Source organism: Triticum dicoccoides, chromosome 3B, assembly GCF_002162155.2.
Source record: "Triticum dicoccoides isolate Atlit2015 ecotype Zavitan chromosome 3B, WEW_v2.0, whole genome shotgun sequence".
NCBI classification, from domain to species: Eukaryota; Viridiplantae; Streptophyta; class Magnoliopsida; order Poales; family Poaceae; genus Triticum; species Triticum dicoccoides.
This window is the reverse complement of record NC_041385.1, coordinates 614,817,605-614,840,522: the sequence shown is the minus strand read 5'-3', so window position 1 is coordinate 614,840,522 and position 22,918 is coordinate 614,817,605. Positions and strand designations below refer to the sequence as shown.

At 43.7% G+C, this 22,918-nt stretch overlaps 1 protein-coding gene across 1 annotated transcript; it reads right to left on the bottom strand.

Moving 5' to 3' along the window:
- Nucleotides 1-4,755: 4,755 nt before the first annotated feature.
- LOC119277434 (CBL-interacting protein kinase 11-like) lies at nucleotides 4,756-7,507 on the bottom strand. The gene is made up of 2 exons (XM_037558714.1): nucleotides 7,214-7,507; nucleotides 4,756-6,833 (listed from the first exon to the last, which is right to left on the bottom strand). The coding sequence occupies exon 2, from the start codon at nucleotides 6,518-6,520 to the stop codon at nucleotides 4,997-4,999; it is 1,524 nt and encodes a 507-aa protein (XP_037414611.1). The 5' UTR covers nucleotides 6,521-6,833; nucleotides 7,214-7,507; the 3' UTR covers nucleotides 4,756-4,996.
- Between the last annotated feature and the right edge of the window lie 15,411 nt (nucleotides 7,508-22,918).

Here is a 22,918-nt window from a genome sequence, read left to right as displayed (position 1 = left end):
AAACCGTGCCTCTCGTGAAAGAAAAAAAACAGAAAACACATTTTTCCCTTTTCGAAAGAGGCACGCCCGTGCCTCTCGCGAAAGCACAACCGTGCCTCTGGCGGAAGCAAAACCATACCTCTCGCGAAAGAAAAAAACAAAAAACAAGTTTTCTTTTTCCGTTTCCAAGAGGCACGGCCATGCCTCTCGCGAAAGCACAACCGTGCCTATCGTGAAAACAAAATCGTGACTCTCACGAAAAAAAATGCATTTTTTGCACAATTTTTTTTTCGAAAACTGTTTTTTGATCGAAAAGCTAGGGAAGACCGGTAAAAAACCAAAACGTCAAAAAAACCCCGGAAAAAACCTTTTAAAAAGTCAAAAACGCGTGCGTAAAAATATAAAAAAAAAACAAAATCCGAAGGGAGCGTCCAGAGCGCGACACGTGGCGAATGGCTGTGAGCACGACAAGTGGCGCTGATCGTTGCGAGGCTTCCGAAGGAGCGCTCGTTAATTAGTTGCTCCCCCTTTATGGTCATAGCCTCTGATTATCAAAAAGTAATCAACAACATTACCAAGGGCATTCACGGGCTGTATGCTAGCATCATAAAGGAGATTATTTCAACGGCAAGCCAATTGCAACAATGTTCTTTCTTCTTCAACGGACGTGCCACGAACTTTGAGCCACATAGCCTCGCAAAACATACTCTAAGCATATCTTTAGGACGCCATGTGTAGCTCCTCAATCCTCCGGACCTAAATTTTATTCTCACGAATTATGATCAATAATGTGAAGTATGTTTAGACTCTAAAAAAAGGTGTGCCCCTTATAGATGGGAGATTCCTATTTACCGCTCTTTGTGGCGATTTATCGGCCATCCACACAAAGGAGCTAAGGATTTGGGCCGACCCATTTTAGCACCCTAGCATATTGGCTTTTGGGTTACCGTGTAGCTCTGTTTTTTTTCTAGCTTTTCGTCCATTCGCACATGGAGCTATTGTTTTTTCTTCTTCTTTTTTTCTCCGAAAATGTTCTTGAAAAATAAAAAATGTTTAATTTTCTAAATAAATTATAGAAAAGAATATTTTTTTTAAAAGGGCCACAAATTTTTTAAATAATGTTCATGTTCAGATTAAAGAAATCCATAATTCTTTTTAAAACCCGTGTTCCTCTAAAAATGTTTTCTAATTAGCTTTTGAAAATAAAAAAATGTAGAAAGCAAAAAAAACACAACTAAAAACCCCGCTATAAACAGTAACAAGAAAAATATCGCTCCCTTTCATGTGAGTCGCTACAGTCCCAACGCGATAGGGTTGGCCTAGTGACGGCGCCCCTATGCGATTGGCCGACACCCTGCTGCAGTGAGCTGAAAATAGAAGGTAAGGCGTCAAAGCTCTCTGTGTTGGGATATCGAGCAAACGCACAAGACGGTGCATCATGGCCATAATATTGAGCAACACAGGGCGTTCACAACATGTACATAGTCACCCCTATGAATACACACACACTCTAACTCTACGAGCACCTTCGAGAGATTGAGTCGGTGGGTCTTGAGATTGACTAAGTCACTACATATCCCTCGCTATTCGCGCGAATATTACATCTCAGTTCTCACCAAAAGAATATTCCACCTGACCAAAAAGCCAAACCCGAGGTTTGATCATTGGTGGGTTGGGGATAGCACTGCCCTTGTAACGGTACAATGAAAGGTTGGTTACTTGGGAGGCGTTTGGTTACCTGCATCGTTTTTAGGCACTTTGCATACTTGTCCCAACTGGGCCTGGCTAAGTATATGCAGGCAAAAAACCAACATCTGCATGTTGATTGGTTGTCTGCATCGCCTCTAGCCTGCATGTGCCGCTGAGGGAGGCCTGCTGTTTGGTTGCAGCTTACATGTATGGTTGTTTGGTTACATCCAGGACAGTTGTGTGGTAACCTCCTCCTCGACGTGTTGAGGTTACCAGAGTCACAAGAACTAAGAACTAAACTAAAGCAACAGAACAAACTTAGACACAAACACAAGTCTTAACCACACATCAAAAGTTCTAAGACAACATAGTACGATAAGTTATAAACGAAACTCAAGTCTTAAACGGGCAACATGAGCTCAGACTTGCACTTGGTGACCACCTCCCCGCCCTCGTCATTGAAGACGATCACCTTCATGGTGTCGGGGGTCAGTAGCTTGAACGTCAACATGTACCCGATCATGATCTGTTGAACGGCGATGAAGGTGGCCCAACCTTGATCAAGGGTGACCCTGCCGTTGATCACCCTCACTGTCACCCTCCATGCGCAGATGGTGTTCGTCTTCAATTTGAACCCTGTAGGAACGACGGGGAAGTGCTTCGTGAAATCTAGATGCAATGGCAGACTCTCTAGTTTTGGAGCAAGGATAACCTTGCCGAAGTGGCTTGGTCGTAACTCCTGATGGTAGTGGTCGTAGTTCCTCCGCTTGGCGCTTGGGTGATCCTACACCGGCACTTCGACCAATGGCAACACAACCTCCTTGCCCTTCTCCAATGGTGGCACGACCTCCTTGCCCTTGTCCATCTGCATTATGAACAACATGCAGTTCAATGGCCAGCATTCATTCATATCGGCCTAACGCTCCTATATTAACCCACCCTACTAACCCAGCACCACACTCAAACCCCCTCTATTTCACCACCTCTCCTTTTCCACCTATCTGTTTCACCACCTCTCCCTCGCCATGAACTCCCACTCCAATCCTTTCCCCCCGGGCATTGGATGGAGGGCCTTCTTCCTTGGGTGCTCGCTCGGTGACCTCAAGAAGTTCAAGCCCACCATGGAAGTGTGCTCGAAATTCAGCATCATCAATGACATGCACAAGGAGGCCGACGCTGTGATGAAGAAGGCTACGCCAAACGAGCCAAAGACACTGATTCCGGACCCAGCCAAGGGCGCGATGTCAGTAGACATCCTGCGTTGGGCCATGAATCAGGCAGACTCCGGCGACGCTGGACAACGGGCAAGATGGGCCAAGTACAGGTAGTACAAGGCGCCTCAAGACCAGCATGTGGCGGCGTACTAGAGTAGGACCTTCGGGTCGTCGAAGGAGGACAACGATGAGGTGCAGATGGTGGCCAGGGCGCCGGCGGCAGGTGACCATGCAAGACCCATCGTTCTTGACGAAGATGGTGAGGAAGAAAAGAAGATGGCTACGCAACCCCCCCCCCTGCATCGCCGCTTGACGCGACTTCAGGGTCGCCGCGGCTAGACAAGAAAGTTTGTACTCCCAATCCCCACCCCTGATGTAATGGAAAAATATCCTATGAACCCTAGAATTGATGGATGCCAATCCTCCACCCCCCATGTGTTCAATCCTCTCCCTTGCACTCCAATCGCGTGCTCAAATCTAATCTAGCACGAGTCGAAAGCAGTAAATGTACAAAGAGACCGAGGACTTACCGCCATGGTCGATGCGCTCCAGTGGAGTTCTGCAGTCGCTCCGGTGGTAGCCGTTGTCTTGGATCACTCTGATGCCGCTTTGGTGGTCGCCGTCGCCGGTGTGAGTGGGGAAGAGGGGAGTGAGCGGTGAGGAAGGGAGGTGAGGGTAATTTGTAACGACGCATATGGAAACAATGCGACTTCTCGGGACCGTAGCCACGAGTGCAACTGCCAACACCCACATGCGTAGGGTTGCACCGCGCATGCCCGGCTCCATAAAAACGGCCGATTTGAGTGTTCCTCTGGATACAGGCCAGGAGGTGCTTTAATGTTTGTGCTATGCAGGCCCAACAGTGAATGTGGGTAACCAAATTGACCATTTTCTCTCCGCGCGGGCCTGGCTAAGGTATATGCAGCCTATCAAACACATCTTTGGTTCTCCTTATGGGCCAGGCTATTACCGGGATCTGTGAAAGCATCATGGCATGCTTCACTGTCTTCTCCGTTGCTCTTGTTCATCTGTTCAAGTGGCAAACTCACGAGCTAGTTATAATTATCCCCAAGAAGGCTTAGTTCTTACAGTACTTGTTAGCATGGTCCCGAATCAAAAGTCAAAACCGATTAGACCAGTCATTAGACTTCTCGGAATCAAGGAGCATCGCGCCCAGTTTTCATCTCTGAAAACTGATAAGTAAAACAAACAAGCCGGCCTCACGTTCAGCTCCTGTCAGGAACCCGCAAGAAAACCAGTCTTGGCGGCAGCCACTCGGGGGGTAAATCGGAACATAACGCAGCAGCAAACTCCAGCTACCAAAGCCAGCAAAAAACAGCATAGCTTATTACTACCAGACAGTAGCAGTAACTCAGAAACATCAAAACAAGACTAATCCGGGAACTTTCGTCTTCGCATGAGCTCCTCCTTGTTCTTTTTCCCTTCCTTTTTGCTGGTGTCTTGTCGATCCTTCTACATCCGCGCCTCGTGAATCTCGTTTCTGGAAACCACTCTAGAAGGTTAACCATCTAGCAATCTGCACCACTCGTACAATACTAGAAGGATCACAAGGAAAGACATTATCAAGAACTGCTGCGTTTCTGCATTTCCGCAACGCCCACGGTACAACGGCTACTCCTACAGCAAACAGGTTTCTACTATTCCCCCTGAAACTCATTATCACCCCAACTAATAAAGCACCTTAATCTTCAGAGGTACTCCCTCTGTAATTTTTAGAAAAGCACGATACCTCCAAACCATCCTCCCAGAAACGTGTTCTTTGACCATTGCCAACTTTGATTTCTATCATTAGATAGGTTCGCTCTCCTTGGAAAACAAATTACAACAAGTACAAACTCAAAGAACTAGATGGTGCTGGTCAATAGTCATTTTATTTCAAAAAGGTTCAAAAACGGAATCAAGAGTTTATTTCCCCCTATAGTATGCAAAACTGAAACTATACATTCACTTATGTTATACAGACAAGCTTTACAATTCAGGAGGAACTAGAGAGGAGGAAAAAAGACTGTCCATAAATCATGGTTGCAAAGAGTATGGAATTAGCAGTACAGGGAAATACACACGAGGTACTTTCATCCGGTACTGCCATCATGTCAATCTTGGTGTTTGAAGCCATTCTGTGGTGGCAATGGTGGTTGTTCCTGCAAGTTCTGCTGCTCCTGTGGTTGTAAAGGTGGGTGCAACTGATCCTGTCCCTCTTGCTGTTGCAATGGTGGTTGCAACTCATCATGTGGCTGTTGTGTTGGCGACGGTGAGTGATGCTGCTCCCCTTGCAGAATCGGCTCTGACCGCTGCTGCTGATCACCTTGCCATACCCATACAATATCCTTGAGTGCTGGCCTTACTTCCTCTTTCACCAACTTTTGATACTCGAAAGTGTCCCCATTAGTCTTTTTCAACTCAACTAGGAGAAAAGAAGGGGCTACATCAAAAATCTCAGCATCAAGCTCAAGAAACCCCTTCTTTCCTTCCTTTGGAGCAGCCAACTTCAGGACTCCATTTTCTTTCTTCTTAATTTTTAGCTTCAAGCGTTTGGCCAGTTCCTTCAACTTTGTAAGTACTATTGTTACAGGCTGCCTAGTGGTAAATCGTTCTTCCCTGCGACCATACTCATCCTCAAAAAAACCAGATAGATTGAACCCTGTTGAAAGAGAGATGATGTCAAATGCATTCAGGTTTGGGAGGCTTAATGACCCTTGATTTCCCCCAGAAGTGCTGCATCCTGTCGAGCCTGACGACGCAGCTTCAGCTGAAAAGGTGTTGTGCGTTGCTTCAGGCTCAGTTTTCTTTGCATTTACCTCAACTGGTCTTCTGTACCAAGCACTTCTCTTTATCCTAGAGATTGGAATCCTAGTACTGGGATCTGGATCAAGGATTTTATATAATAGCTCCTTCAGCTCAGCGGAAAAATACCGAGGGCATTTAAAGTCCGCTTTGGAAATCCTTCTATACATCTCTATCAGATTTGCCTCGTGAAAAGGAAGGTAACCAGCCACAAGCACATACAGAATTACCCCACTGGACCATACATCTGCTTTTGCACCATCATAACCTTTCCTGCTAAGCACTTCAGGGGCAACATAAGCTGGAGTTCCACATGTGGTGTGCAGGAGACCATCCTGCCTCGCGCAATCAGCCAGGGCACTCAAACCAAAATCTGAGACTTTCAGGTTTTCATTCTCATCCAGGAGTAGATTTTCAGGCTTCAGATCACGGTGATAAACACCCCTGCTGTGGCAATAGTCAATAGCGCTGATCAATTGGTGGAAATACCTCCTGGCGGCATCCTCATTAAGCTTCCCCTCCTTTACTATCTTGTTGAAAAGCTCACCACCTTTAGCATACTCCAATACAAAATAAATCTTGCTCTTGGTAGCCATAACCTCAAAAAGCTGCAGGACATTTGGGTGCTTCACCAATCTCATTACTGAAATCTCCCTCTTTATCTGCTCCATAAGTCCAACCTTGGTAACCTTATCTTTATTGATCATCTTTATAGCAACAGCTTGGCCAGTTGCAAGATTTCGGGCATAATACACCTTCGCAAAATTTCCTTGTCCCAATTGCTTCCCAATTTCATAACGGCCCATCAAGATAGTCCTGCTCTCATCCATCATATCAAGCTATCTGAATGGAGTAAAACAAGCCAACACCACACACCGCTTATATAGCAGTATCTAGACTGTATACCTCATGAATGGAGCAGATGTTAACTGTCTTCACAAATGTGATTATCAACAAATACTGACCCCTTCGATATACTGTGCTTCAGACCACAGAGAGAAGCAACAGTACCAGTATGCAGCACATTATCATGAGAGCCCCACAGCATGAGCTTGAACGAAGCTCTGATCTTGTTTGCGCAAAGTAAGTGTTTGCTGTTACGCAAGCACATCTTTCTGCATTCCCAGGTCTTCGTCCGATCAACAACTGTCAGCCAGAAGATCAGATTAAATTATAACGTATACATGTAATGCAGGGTGGGATACGAGCTCTAATAAAAAACACAAATTCAGTGGCCTTTGAAGACATTAAGGCAAAATCTTGGGTGATACCCCAATGTTGTCTATCAAACTTAGATGGTACAGAACAAACAAGGCATCTACAGCAATCAGAGTCAGCATAGTTGGATAATTGGGTGAAGCAAAGATGCCATCTCTTGAGTTCCAGAAACGATAATCTCGAAAACTCTAACTCAAAAACCGACCATTCCTGCAACAGGCATCCAAAATCGGCAAAATTCACGCCCAGGACGGGGCGAAACAGAGCGCTGCCAGCAAGTAGATCTCTTCCTGTCAGAAGAACAGTACCTGATCAAGAACGGGAGAAGGAAGCGCCGCGAATCCCACGGAACGCCATAGAAATCGACCGGGATCGATCCCGTGAAGCGAGCGGGCGCCGATTTGGTGCGCGCCTGACCGCCTTGCAAGCTTGCTCTTGGTAGATTCTGGGATTTCTGGGCTGTAGGTACCGCGCTCTCATACTCTTCCTCTGGGATGGCGCTCGGCTTTTGTGGCTAGATCCCTCGGAATCTTCTAATTTCGCTCCTAGCGATGATTATAGCCCGGCGGCGGCGCGCTTCTCCAGAATGGAGGGAGTGCAGGTTCGGCAGCCGTTTACGCTGTCGTGTTGACGATACGGGCTTTTTCTCATTTTGCACCCGACCTTTTGGGATTTCACCCCATTAGAGGTTTGGTTTTTTTTTTTGAGACAAATTAGAGGTTTGGTGAGGATCTACTAGCGACGAACTAATCATACTCTGGGCTGGCCAAGTTTTGGGCTAGGCTTTGGAAAGCCCAATGTGGAAACACCAAGCCCGAACCTGGCCCGAAGTACTTGAACAATGCTTTATTTATTTAATTTGATTTGTCTCAAAAAGAATTATTTAATTTGATTCACCTAAAAAAAATAATTTAATCTCTTGGCTATTAAAAATACCTATATATTTTTTAAAAAATTAGTCAGGGGTGTCGTCCCTTATGGGGGCATTTTCCCTGGGTGTGGAAGCGCTTCAAGTGGTGCGTCCCAATTTCGTCATATGTCGCATGTGGACGCACCTCCACACATGAGCCTGTTTTTTTTATGTTTTGTTTGATTTTTTTTCTATAAAAGAAATTGATTTTTGGGATTTGCTCATTTTTATGAGCTGTCTTAAAAAATTTAGGATTTTTTTGGGATTTTTCTTACCTTTTAATTTCTCGGATTTTCCTGTTTTTAGAGCACATGTAGGTTGCAGTGGAGGAGTGTATATTAATTCGCGTTTGCTCATGTAGGAGGCACAATAGTGTGCTAGTTTGGAGCACATACACATAGGAAGCACGTGTTGGTGCAAGTTTGGAGCAAAGTTTAATTCACATAGGGAGCCCGGGTTAGTGTCATTTGGGAGCATAGATTAGTTCAGGTAGGAAGCACAAGTCAATGCTAGTTGAGACTTGAGAGCACATGCACGTGAGTAGTACATGTTGCTCCTACTTCTAGGTTAGTTCACTTAGAGAGCACATATTAGTGTTGGTTTGGAGCATATATTGGAGGCATGCGGATTAGTGCTAGTTGGAAGGACGCGGCGTTTCGGCTCTCGGGTGCATCTGCACTCAAGGGTGAACAGTAACATAAAAAACTACTAGAAAAAAATCATGAAAGATGTTCGAGTGTGTGATGTCCGTGTCAAATTTCATCATGTTTGACATCACGCACTCAAACATGTTCCATGAAAAAAAAATGATTTTTCTGAATTTTTCTAGTATTTTTTACTTTACAGTTCACCGGGAGCATATGAGCCTGGGCTCAGAAACGAATATTCATAGTTGGAACTACAGCTTGGGGAATACATATTAGTAATAGTAGGGAGTACATGTCATTTCAGGTAGGAGCACATGTTAGTGTAGTTGGGAGCACAAATTTTGCCTAAAAAAGTTCGATGAAAGCTATCAACATGATATCTAGTTTCGAAGATGTCAACATGAAAAACACACAGTTAAAACGGTTCGTAATTTAGATGTGTGTTTTGAGAAAAAGATGTTTAAAAAGGTGGATCTACAAAAACACACGAACAAACCCACTCATCCGTCTCCTGTAGGGGGTATCCCACTGAAATTTCCAGATGTCGACAAGTGGAGCACCTGCGGTGTACAACTTGTCGCCACCAGCAGAGATGAGAAGTGACCTTTGTAAAGTGTACCCCTAAACTAGTGATTTCGTAAATAAAAACATAATTTTACGACATTTTGGGTTGAGCTTCGGATGGAAAAGTTGATCCCAAGAACTAGCTGAGATGATGTGCTTTCGTACCTATATTACCCATGCTCAGGTTTACATCCAATGGCTAGCTGCTGAGGTTGTGTCTAAACTTGTGGTTCAAGAAAAAATATGATATTTGTTGTACAGTTCAGTGTGTCTTTGAATCACCATAACTGACATTGCATGTACTCTCCACAACATAGTACGCATAAAAAACGTGTCAAACATCTTCCATCCATGCCGCTCCAACATGGGACACTAAGGTCTTCAGAACCAAAATCATAAATGCCCATCAATGACCCTACTCGTCGACGATGTAGCGGGCCTATTGTCAAAGCAAGAACATGGCATAGAGGTGAAGCGATCGAGTGAATGCGGTCAGTGATGTGCTTATCAGTGACCCGATTGTTCTCCTTCTCTATGGCTCGAAGGTGCTATTCTCACAACTTGGTGGCGCCTCCTCTATCGACTGATCCGTCATCGTCGGTGTTTTGCCATAACACAATATCCCCGAGATTTCATAGGTGGTTTTGTCCCCATCAACATGACACACACACACACACACACACTGTTGGAAATATGCCCTAGAGGTAATAATAAAATGATTATTATTATATTTCCTTGTTCATGATAATTGTCTATTATTCATACTATAATTGTGTTATCCGGAAATCGTAATACATGTGTGAATACATAGACCACAATATGTTCCTAGTAAGCCTCTAGTTGACTAGCTCGTTGATCAATAGATAGTCATGGTTTTCTGACTATGGGCATAGGATGTCATTGATAACGGGATCACATCATTAGGATAATGATGTGATGGACAAGACCCAATCCTAAGCATAGCACAAGATCGTGTAGTTCGTTTGCTAGAGCTTTTCCAATGTCAAGTATCTTTTCCTTAGACCATGAGATCGTATAACTCCCGGATACCGTAGGAGTGCTTTGGGTGTACCAAACGTCATAACGTAACTGGGTGACTATAAAGGTATACTACGGGTATCCCCGAAATGGGTTGACATGGATCGAGACTGGGATTTGTCACTCCGTATGATGGAGAGGTATCTCTGGGCCCACTCGGTAATGCATCATCATAATGAGCTCAATGTGACCAAGTGTTTGGTCACAGGATCATGCATTACAGTACGAGTAAAGTGACTTGCCGGTAACGAGATTGAATGAGGTATTGGGATACCGACGATCGAATCTCGGGCAAGTAACGTACCGATTGACAAAGGCAATTGTATACGGGGTTACTTGAATCCTCGACATCGTGGTTCATCCGATGAGATCATCATGGAACATGTGGGAGCCAATATGGGTATCCAGATCCCGCTGTTGGTTATTGGCCGGAGAGCCGTCTCGGTCATGTCTGCGTGATTCCCGAACCCGTAGGGTCTACACACTTAAGGTTCGGTGACGCTAGGGTTGTAGAGACATTAGTATGCGGAAACCCGAAAGTTGTTCGGAGTCCCGGATGAGATCTCGGACGTCACGAGGAGTTCCGCAATGGTCCGGAGGTAAAGAATTCTATATAGGAAGTCCAGTTTCGGCCACCGGGAAAGTTTCGGGGGTCACCGGTATTGTACCGGGACCATCGGAAGGGTCCCGGGGGTCCACCGGGTGGGGCCACCTATCCCGGAGGGCCACATGGGCTGAAAGGGGAAGGGAACCAGCCCCTGGTGGGCTGGTGCGCCCCCTTGGGCCTCCCCTGCGCCTAGGGTTGGAAACCCTAGGGATGGGGGGGCGCCCCACTTGACTTGGGGGCAAGTCCCACCCCTAGGTGGCCGCCCCCCTTGGAGATGGGATCTCAAGGGCCGGCGCACCCTCCTAGGCCCCCTATATAAAGAGGAGGGGAGGGAGGGCAGCCGCACCCTAGTCCCTGGCGCCTCCCTCTTCCCCCGTACCACCTCTCCCTCTCGCTGAGCTTGGCGAAGCCCTGCTGAGATCACCGCTGCTTCCACCACCACGTCGTCGTGCTGCTGAATCTCCATAAACCTCTACTTCCCCCTTGCTGGATCAAGAAGGAGGAGACGTCTTTCCCAACCGTACGTGTGTTGAACGTGGAGGTGCTGTCCGTTCAGCACTAGGATCATCGGTGATTTGGATCACGAGGAGTACGACTCCCTCAACCCCGTTCTCTTGAACGCTTCTGCTCGCAATCTACAAGGGTATGTAGATGCACTCCTCTCTCTCGTTGCTAGATGAACTCCATAGATTGATCTTGGTGAAGCGTAGAATTTTTTTATTTTCTGCAACATTCCCCAACAGTGGCATCATGAGCTAGGTCTATGCGTAGTTTCTTTGCACGAGTAGAACACAAATTTATTGTGGGCGTAGATGTTGTCAATTTTCTTGCCACTACTAGTCTTATTTTTCTTCGGCAGAATCGTGGGATGAAGCGGCCCGGACCGACCTTACACGTACGCTTACATGAGATAGGTTTCACCGACTGACATGCACTAGTTGCATAAGGTGGCTAGCGGGTGTCTGTCTCTCCCACTTTAGTCGGAGCGGATTCGATGAAAAGGGTCCTTATGAAGGGTAAATAGAAATTGGCATATCACGTTGTGGCTCTTACGTAGGTGAGAAAACGTTCTTGCTAGAACCCTATTGCAGCCACGTAAAAACATGCAACAACAATTAGAGGACGTCTAACTTGTTTTTGCAGCATATGCCTTGTGATGTGATATGGCCAAAAGTTGTGATGAATGATTTATATGTGATGTATGAGATCATGTTCTTGTAATAGGAATCACGACTTGCATGTCGATGAGTATGACAACCGGCAGGAGCCATAGGAGTTGTCTTAATTATTGTATGACCTGCGTGTCAATGATTAAACGCCATGTAATTACTTTACTTTATTGCTAAACCATTATCCTTAGTAGTAGAAGTAATAGTTGGCGAGCAACTTCATGGAGACACGATGATGGAGATCATGATGATGGAGATCATGGTGTCATGCCGGTGATGAAGATGATCATGGCGCCCCGAAGATGGAGATCAAAGGAGTTATATGATATTGGCCATATCATGTCACTATTTGATTGCATGTGATGTTTATCATGTTTTTGCATCTTATTTGCTTAGAGCGACGGTAGTAAATAAGATGATCCCTCATAATAATTTCAAGAAAGTGTTCCCCCTAACTGTGTGCCGTTGCGAAAGTTCGTTGTTTTGAAGCACCATGTGATGATCGGGTGTGATAGATTCCAACGTCCACATACAACGGGTGTAAGACAGATTTACACATGCAAAACACTTAGGTTAACTTGACGATCCTATCATGTACAGACATAGCCTCGGAACACAAGAGACCGAAAGGTCGAACATGAGTCATATGGAAGATACAATCAACATGGAGATGTTCACCGATGATGACTAGTCCGTCTCACGTGATGATCGGACACGGCCTAGTTGACTCGGATCATGTATCACTTAGATGACTAGAGGGATGTCTAATCTGAGTGGGAGTTCATTAAATAATTTGATTAGATGAACTTAATTATCATGAACTTAGTCTAAAAAAACCTTTGCAAAATGTCTTGTAGATCAAATGGCCAACGCTCATGTCAACCTCAACTTCAACGCGTTCCTAGAGAAAACCAAGCTGAAAGATGATGGCAGCAACTATTCGGACTAGGTCCGGAACCTGAGGATCATCCTCATAGCTGCCAAGAAAGCATATGTCCTAGAAGGACCGCTAGGTGAAGCACCCATCCCAGAGAACCAAGACGTTATGAACGCTTGGCAGTCACGTGCTGATGATTACTCCCTCGTTCAGTGCAGCATGCTTTACAGCTTAGAACCGGGGCTCCAAAAGCGTTTTGAGCAACACGGAGCATATGAGATGTTCGAGGAGCTGAAAATGGTTTTCCAAGCTCATGCCCGGGTCAAGAGATATGAAGTATCCGACAAGTTCTATAGTTGTAAGATGGAGGAAAATAGTTCTGTCAGTGAGCACATACTCAAAATGTCTGGGTTGCACAACCGCTTGTCCCAGCTGGACATTAACCTCCCGGACGAGGCGGTCATTGACAGAATCCTTCAGTCGCTCCCACCTAGCTACAAGAGCTTTGTGATGAACTACAATATGCAGGGGATGGTGAAAACTATTCCTGAAGTATTTTCAATGCTGAAATCAGCGGAGGTAGAAATCAAAAAGGAGCATCAAGTGTTGATGGTCAATAAAACCACTAGTTTCAAGAAAGGCAAGTGTAAGAAGAACTTCAAGAAGGACGTCAAGGGAGTTGCCGCGCCCGGTAAACCAGTTGCCGGGAAGAAGCCAAAGAATGGACCCAAACCTGAGACTGAGTGCTTTTATTGCAAGGGAAATGGACACTGGAAGCGGAGCTGCCCCAAATACTTAGCGAACAAGAAGGCCGGCAACACTAAAGGTATATATGATATACATGTAATTGATGTGTACCTTACTAGTACTCGTAGTAGCTCCTGGGTATTTGATACCGGTGCGGTTGCTCATATTTGTAACTCAAAGCAGGAGCTGCGGAATAAGCGGAGATTGGCGAAGGACGAGGTGACGATGCACGTCGGGAATGGTTCCAAGGTCGATGTGATCGCTGTCGGCACGCTACCTCTACATTTTCCTACGGGATTAGTTTTAAACCTCAATAATTGTTATTTAGTGCCAGCTTTGAGCAAGAACATTGTATCTGGATCTCGTTTAATATGAGATGACTACTCATTTAAATCCGAGAATAATGGTTGTTCTATTTATATGATAGATATGTTTTATGGTCATGCCCCGCTGGTCAATGGTTTATTCTTAATGAATCTCGAACGTGATGTTACACACATTCATAGTGTGAATACCAAAAGATGTAAGGTTGATAACAATAGTCCCACATACTTGTGGCACTGCCGCCTTGGTCACATTGGTGTCAAGCGCATGAAGAAGCTCTATGCTGGTGGACTTTTAGAGTCTCTCGATTATGAATCATTTGACACATGCGAACCATGCCTCATGGGCAAAATGACTAAGACTCTGTTCTCCGGAACAATGGAACGAGCAACCAACTTATTGGAAATCATACATACTGATGTGTGCGGTCCAATGAGCGTTGAGGCTCGCGGAGGCTATCATTATGTTCTCACTCTCACTGATGACTTAAGTAGATATGGGTATGTCTACTTGATGAAACACAAGTCTGAGACCTTTGAAAAGTTCAAGGAATTTCAGAATGAGGTAGAGAATCAACGTGACCAGAAAATAAAGTTCTTACGATCAGATAGTGGAGGAGAATATTTAAGTCACGAATTTGGTACGCACTTAAGGAAATGTGGAATCGTTTCACAACTCACGCCGCCTGGAACACCTCAGCGTAAGGGTGTGTCCGAACATCGTAATCGCACTCTATTGGATATGGTGCGATCTATGATGTCACTCACCGATTTACCGCTATAATTTTGGATACGCTCTAGAGACAGCTACATTCACTTTAAATACGGAACCGTCTAAATCCGTTGAGACGACACCGTATGAATTATGGTTTGGGAAGAAACCTAAGTTGTCGTTTCTAAAAGTTTGGGGATGCGATGCTTGTGTCAAGAAACTTCAACCTGAAAAGCTCGAACCCAAGTCGGAAAAATGCGTCTTCATAGGATACCCTAAGGAAATCATTGGGTATACCTTCTACCTTAGATCCGAAGGCAAGATCTTTGTTGCCAAGAACGGGTCCTTTCTGGAGAAAGAGTTTCTCTCGAAGGAAGTAAGTGGGAGGAAAGTAGAACTCGATGAAGTACTGCCTCTTGAACCGGAAAGTAGTGCAGCTCAGGAAGATGTTCCCGTGGTGCCTACACCGACTGGAGAGAAAATTAATGATGATGATCAAGGTACTTCGGATCAAATTGCTACTGAACTTCGTAGGTCCACAAGGACATGTTCCACACCAGAGTGGTATGGCAACCCTGTCCTGGAAATCATGTTGTTAGACAATGATGAACCTTCGAACTATGAAGAAGCGATGGCGGGCCCAGATTCCAACAAATGGATTGAAGCCATGCAATCCGAGATAGGATCCATGTATGAAAACAAAGTATGGACTTTGACAGACTTGCCCGATGATCGGCGAGCGATAAAAAATAAATGGATCTTTAAGAAGAAGACGGACGCGGATGGTAACGTTACCATTTATAAAGCTCGACTTATCGCTAAGGGTTATCGACAAATTCAAGGGGTTGACTACGATGAGACTTTCTCTCTCGTAGCGAAGCTGAAGTCCGTCCGAATCATGTTAGCAATTGCCGCATACTATAATTATGAGATATGGCAAATGGACGTCAAAACGGCATTCCTTAACGGCTATCTTAAGGAAGAACTGTATATGATGCAGCTGGAAGGTTTTGTCGATCCTGAGAATGCTAACAAGGTATGCAAGCTCCAGCGATCCATTTATGGGTTGGTGCAAGCATCTCGGAGTTGGAACATTCGCTTTGATGAGATGATCAAAGCATTTGGGTTTATGCAGACTTATGGAGAAGCCTGCGTTTACAAGAAAGTGAGTGGGAGTTCTGTAGCATTTCTCATATTATATCTAGATGACATACTTTTGATGGGAAATGATATAGAACTTTTGGACAGCATTAAGGCCTACTTGAATAAGTGTTTTTCAATGAAGGACCTTGGAGAAGTTGCTTACATATTAGGCATCAAGATCTATAGGGATAGATCGAGATGCCTCATAGGTCTTTCACAAAGCACATACCTTGATAAGATATTGAAGAAGTTCAATATGGATCAGTCCAAGAAAGGGTTATTGCTTGTATTGCAAGGTGTGAGATTGAGCTCGGCTCAATGCCCGACCACGGCAGAAGATATAGAAGAGATGAGTGTCATCCCCTATGCCTCAGCCATAGGGTCTATTATGTATGCCATGCTGTGTACCAGACCTGATGTAAACCTTGCTGTAAGTTTGGTAGGAAGGTACCAAAGTAATCCCGGCAAGGAACACTGGACAACAGTCAAAAATATCCTGAAGTACCTGAAGAGGACTAAGAATATGTTTCTCGTTTATGGAGGTGACGAATAGCTCGTCGTAAAGGGTTACGTCAGCGCTAGCTTCGACACAGATCTGGATGACTCTAAGTCACAAACCGGATACGTATATATTTTGAATGGAGGGGCAGTAAGCTGGTGCAGTTGCAAGCAAAGCGTCGTTGCGGGATCTACATGTGAAGCGGAGTACATGGCAGCTTCGGAGGCAGCGATGAAGCAAGAGGGGTAGATTTAAGCACTTTGAAAAGTAAATGGTACACTTGAACAATGGATTTGAGTTCAGGGCGGAAATAAAATTGTCCCTAATTAATAAGTATGTTAATCACCCTTGGGTAAGAAAGCTATAAGGAGTACAAGCATTTGACTTTTTTCAACGCCCGAAAGTATATAAGTTTATAATAAGGAAATTGTACTAGATATATTTTTACTCTTCATAAATGTCGAATGTTTTGAGACATACACTCCTTAGCTTGGAAAACATAATGCATTTGGTGGGAATCCATCTGGGTTACGAGCTAAAGGAGTTAAACCATGCCCACTAAGACCTTGTACAATGCAAGGTGCTTAAAGAAATAAATCAGTTTTTTCTTAAGAATTGGTGTTTATTTGTAGATGACAAATGCTTCATTAGACACCCTCGTAGAGATAAGCACTGGTGTTTAAAAAACGGTTTATTTTATTAAGCAGCACCCTAAACACCTTACATTATACAAGGCCTAACCATTACAGCCCACACTAGTGTGTGTTAAAAAGGAAGGAAATGCTAAGGAAGTGTGGCAATACTTGGGTGTTGAGGACATGGTTGATAGAGCTCAATCAGTAGACTATGTGGGAGAAGCAACGCTGGAATTCCTACTTAATTATCAAGATACATATTGCGAAGTGCTGGGACTTCGAAACTTTGGTGAAACAGTAGCTGTTGGTGCTTGGTATCTCTGGTGGGAACGTTGCAAGTTTGTTCACGGAGAAAGGACTCAAAGCCCAATTCAAATTGCATATGCAATCCGTGTCCTTGCTGCAAACTATGCGATTGCAACATCTTCAAAGGCGAGCACAAAAAAAGGGTGGATGGTCTCGACCACCACGGGGTTTGTGAAACTTAATATTGATGTTGCATATGATCATGAATACATGATGGGATCAGCAGGGGCGATTGTTACAGACTCACACGAAACCTTCATTGCAGGAGGAAATTGTAAACTGGATTCATGCATTGATGCTCCATCCATGGAAGCTCAAGCTCTTAAGTTTGGGCTCTAGTTGTCATAAAATCTAAGGTGCAATAAGCTGGTCGTAAACTCGGATAGCATGGAGGTAATAGAGGTGATGAACAATGGAGGATGATCCCCTGGCGAAGCAGCGACCGTTTTTTATGACTGCTATCATATTGCTTATGATATTCCCAATATTTTATTTCAACATTGTTTTGGGGATGCTAATAGAGCAGCCCATGAGCTAACAAGGATGGCTAAAGGTCCCTTATGTAGTTGCTGGCTTGAAGAAGCTTTCTCTGAAATTTTCCCTGCACTGGTCGATGATTTAACCGTCGTTACTGGAGTATCTAATAAAGTGGGATGTTTTTGTTAAAACAAAAAAAATGGAAGGAAATGCTCCGTTTTACTAAGAAGAAGAAATTGCACCTGTCGAATGGGCGATTCGATGGTCCATCGATGAAAACCTGAACCGATAGGCTAATCAGTTTGGTCGCCGGTCCAATTTTTTTAGCTATGCACACCAAAGAAGATGTATGGTGTGGAAACATAAAAGGCCATATAAGGGCATGAGTTACACTTTTATAGTAGTTAAACTTAAGCCGCCTCCTCCACTAAAAAATTAGTGTTCCTTCGTCACCTGCCGACGCCGCTGTCAGTCTGCCTCGTCTTCGATAGTCTTAGAGCCATGGGGGCATGGTGGATCCCGGTCCTTGCTGGTGGGAGGGCATCATTTTTAGATGTGTTTTTGAGTTTTAACAGAGTTTGTGTCCTGCTCAAGAAGGCGAGACGGCGGCAGCTCCCTGAAAATGGAATAAGGTCCTCCCTGCCTAGCCCCTGTTCTGGTGTGCATCTATTATCGTCTGTGGGCGTGTGGAAGTTTGCCTTCGGTGGATATAGCTTTGGTGGATTTGCTCGGATTTGTTTCTTGTTCTTCTATGTCAGTGAGTCTTTAGCTTGGATCCGATCTGGGCCTTAGCACGACGACTTCCCGACTGTCTACTACAACAAGTTTTGTCCGGCTTCGGCAAGGTAGAAGCGATGATGGCGGCACGCCTTTTCGCTTCAGTGCTTGTAGTCGTCGTTACGTGGTCTATGAATTTGGATGTGTTTTTTATTATTTCTGGTGTTTGTTATACTAACAACAATCAATAGATCGGATGTTTTTGGAAAAAGAAAAAAAAGATAAAGACATGAGTCGGAGTAGACGGGTCAAATATACTCCCTCGGTTCCAAAATAGATGACCCAACTTTGTATTAAAGTTAGTATAAAGTTGAGTCATCTATTTTGAAACGAAGGGAGTACACACGAGTTGTGCAACCCACAGCCACAGGGTTCGAGGGAAAGATCAGATGCCGTCGACTCTCCTCCGCAAAAATTTTAGAAAGAATCTCCTCCGCTAGGAATACATGTGTCAGGACGCATAGCTCGATGAAACCAACGCCGTCTGCTCCCCGTGCGCTGAACGAAGCGGAAAGCGAAGAGAGCAAACTTCCCGCTGACGGCAGGAAAGAAGAACGAGAAGGCCGAGCTGTCCTGTCCCGGTACTGCCTTCCACGCCACCTCACCCCGACGAGGGAGGCCGTTCGTTGGCCGCCGCGCACTTTCTCGTGAGCTGCGGGCCGCATCATTGCGAGGGTCACGACGAGGACGTGCTGCTGGACCAACCAACCACCGGCCCCCGGCCACCAACGTCCAGCGCTCGCCTCGCAGGTCGCCACGTTCGAATGGAGCTTCGACGGGTGTACACGAGGGGAGGGCCGCCTGGCCTGGCGAGTGACTCCTGATGTTTGTGTGGTGGAATGGCGCGTCGCCTCTCGTTCGTTGGTTTTGTCCTCGGGCGCATATAATATCTCCGGCGCGGGAGCCACGAGGCCGACACGTTCTGGCTCGATACTTGCGGCCTTTTGTCGGCTGCTTCTGTAGCCACTGCCTTATTCGCGAAGATTTCGTGTGTCACGGTCACATGCTCCCTGCATAGAAGATTTTTTTTTTTGAATGGATGATAGAGAATTTGGCTGTGGCTGATTTGAACGGGCTGCAAAACGGATTCAAGCTGAAACTGCCTCGAGGCTTTACGTTGGTTACCCTGCCCATATATCTGGATCTTCAAGGCCTGCTAGTCACTTTACTCTGCTGTGGTGGGCCTACAGAATTAAAGGCCTATTAACGACTTAGGATGGCCAGTGTCTGGGGGAGCGACTATGTCTCGCTTGTAGCGATACACAAGCATCCTCCCATCAAGCAGCGCCCGAATGAGCCGGCACAGCGGCGATTGCAGGCATTGAGTTTTTTTTTATATTTGTTTATTACAACCTTTTCTTATTTTTTTAATTTTGCTTGTATCTCTAAATATTATAAATAAATCTATTATAAAAATCACTTTACATACGTAATTGAAAAATATTGATAATGCATTGAAAATATTAAACGTGTATAAAACAAATGTTACTAATTTATACATAAAATGTAAAATGTTCATGAAAAAAAGTAGACATCAAAACATATATACGAGCAAATATTAATTATCTATTTAGAAAATGTTAAACGTGCATAAATATATTCCTAGTGTGCACAAAAAAAATGTGCAATATGTTTGCAAAAAAAGTAGATATCAAAACATATATATGAAAAAAAATATGTTAGTTACATATTTAAAAAATGCTAAACATGTATAAAAAATGTACAATGTGTCTCCAAAAAAAGTAGACATGAAAACATATATATGAAAAAACATGCTAAGTGTGTATAAAAAATGTTTTTGGTGTATACAAAAAAATGTTTAAGATGAAAATCATGCATTTAATTTTTTTAAACATGTATGTCAAAACAATTCCCAATCATACGAAAAATGTACAATGTGTATGCCAAAAAGTTGACATAAAAATGTGAATAATGTAGAAAAATGTTAAATGTGTGTGTAAGTGTTCCTAATGTATACAGAAAATGTACAATGTGTATGAAAAAAATTGTTATTAAAAATATATGTTTGTAAAAATTATTAATCATAAATTTGAAAAAAATGTTCAACGTATACACAAAAAATGCTTCATTTATTAAACATGTAAAAAAATATTATTGTCCTATAAGGAAAGAGAAAGAAAAAATGATGGAAGCAAAAAAACGAAGGAAACAAATGGAAAAAAAAGAAGAAAAAGGAATAGAAAACCGGTGCAATTGAAAACAGTGAATCCGAGAAAGACAAAAAAACAAAGAAATCGATAAAACCAAGAAAGGAAAAAAGAAAAACGTATATAAATGAAGAGAGAGAGAAAAGAAAAAATAATGAAAACCAAGAAAGAAACAAAACAAAACGTAGAACGAAAGAAAAAATTGTAAAACCCATGAAAGAAACAAAGAAAATCAATGAAAAAATAAAGGAAAAAACTGGTAAAGAAACAAATAAAATTGAAAGAACAAACAGTAGAAAAAATAAAAAGGAAAAACCCAGGTAAAACTGACAGAGAAACTACAGCGAGAGAGCGTCAAGCGAACGGAAAAAACAAAAAATGGGCCGACCCAGTAGCTACATGACGGGAAAAAGCTTCACGCAAGACGAGAACTATACTCACTGTAAGCCAAATATAGTTCTAGCGAGTGTCTGAAAGTATTCTATTAGGGAGCGACTAGCTAGCGGGTACCCCTTTGGGGGCAACTTCATAGATTGGTCCTCGGAGCGCGCCAAGTGATGCGCCGAGACATCGCCACATGTCGCGCTCTAAAAGCAACATCGGGATTTCTCGGGTTTTATTTGTTCTTTTTGGCTTTCTGGTTATTGACTGGTTTTCCCTAGGTTTGTCAAAAAATAATTTTATTTTTTCTTTTGGTAGCAACGCTTTTTAGCTAAAAGCACAACACGTGCTTCTGAAAGAAGAAACTACAATTGTGCTTTCTGAAAGAGAAAAAGCACAATTGTACTTTCCCAAAAAAGAAAAAAACACAGTTTGTGCTTCTACATGTGCTTTCCGAAAAGGGAAAAACACGGCTTGTGCTTCCGTGAGAAGCACAATATGCATACTGGAAAAGAGAAAAAGCACAGTTGGGCTTCTTAATAGTTTTTTGAAAAGCACAACCGTGCTTCCATGTGCAGTATTTTTTTTCTTGTTTTTGGTCCCCTCGGCATATTGTAATGTTGTTTTTCAATTTCTGAGTTTTTTTCTTTATTCTCGGGTTTCAAGTAGTTTTATCATTGAACCTATTAATAATAGCATCTAGTTTCGAACATCTTAACGCAAGAAATCCAATGGTGAATACGGTTCGTAATTTAGACACATGGTTCAAGAGATAAAACATTTTGAAAAAAATAAATTACGAAAAAAGGAAAAATCCTAGGTTGTAATAAGTGGCACACATGCATTTGTCGGCACCAGAGAAAGTGAAAGTGACCTTTGTGAGAGGTAACTCATAACTAGTGATTTCAATTCTATCATGGGAGCTGAGAGTATCAAAACATCTTCAATACTGGTCTAGTTTAACCCCTCATTTGCTTGCGGACACATCCAAACAGTATCCGAGCATGTGCGCTTTAAACTCTATTTTTTCATGCACGCAATTGTGTCTTCCAAATTTTCGATCATATACATATGATTGATGGAGATGGAGAGGAAGACGAAAAATGAAGAAGGAGGTAAAGTGGTCCGGGATGCGCCATGTCTGACATGACGATCTGCTTGGACAATTCTGGACACCCTCATTTTCTCCCCACATATAGAGTGGGTTTGAGGGTGTATGTACAAGCCGGACATATGGAGACTCTTTGTAGGTTGGGTAGGGTTTTTCAGTGGCAAGCGCATGTATTATTTGTGTAGTCAATTGTCACAGCTTTGGCAAAAACATCGTATGTAAGCAGAAGTTATAAAGAATAATACAAAATCCATAGAAACACATATATTCGACCGCATAACATTGAATTGACTACACATGATTAAGATCCTTGCATCGCCACTAGTTTTTTTCCTCGCTCTCTTCTGTGTGGGCACTGTTTGCCCGGACAGATAGGACACAATGTGGGGTCTAGTTGGAGATGCTCTTAGAGATTATTGAGTGAGCTATCCATGCGGCAAGCGCTGGGGAGCGCTCCAACGCCAATATATGTCGCACAACGGGCCCTTCACACATAATATATTTGTTCCTTCAGTTTTTGTTCATTTTGTGTGTTTTCTCTTGATTTTTTCTTTTCTTTTTCCTGATTTTCCGATTTTCTGGTTCTTTTCGGGTACAAATAGTTGTAGTGTGCATTGTAACCCTGTGGTGAAGCACCAGTTAAAGGGAAGCACAAGTGTTTTTCGCGGGGAAGCAGAGGTATGCTCTGCATTGAACCACTAGTTAATGGAGAGCATAAATGTGCTTCACAGGGAAGCACGAGTATGCTCTGACAGGTAGCGTAAGTGTATTCCACGCGGAAGCTCAAGTGTGCTCCATGGAAAAGCGCTAGCTGAAAAGGAAACACAAAGTACACTACACAGGTAGCACACAATGTACTACACAGAGAGAACAAATTGCAATACATGGAAAGCACAAGTACACTATATGTGAAAAACAAATT

Bases quoted from the DNA above. Each gene is read 5' to 3' on its own strand.
- LOC119277434 (XM_037558714.1), bottom strand. From the start codon at position 6,520: ATGATGGATGAGAGCAGGACTATCTTGATGGGCCGTTATGAAATTGGG.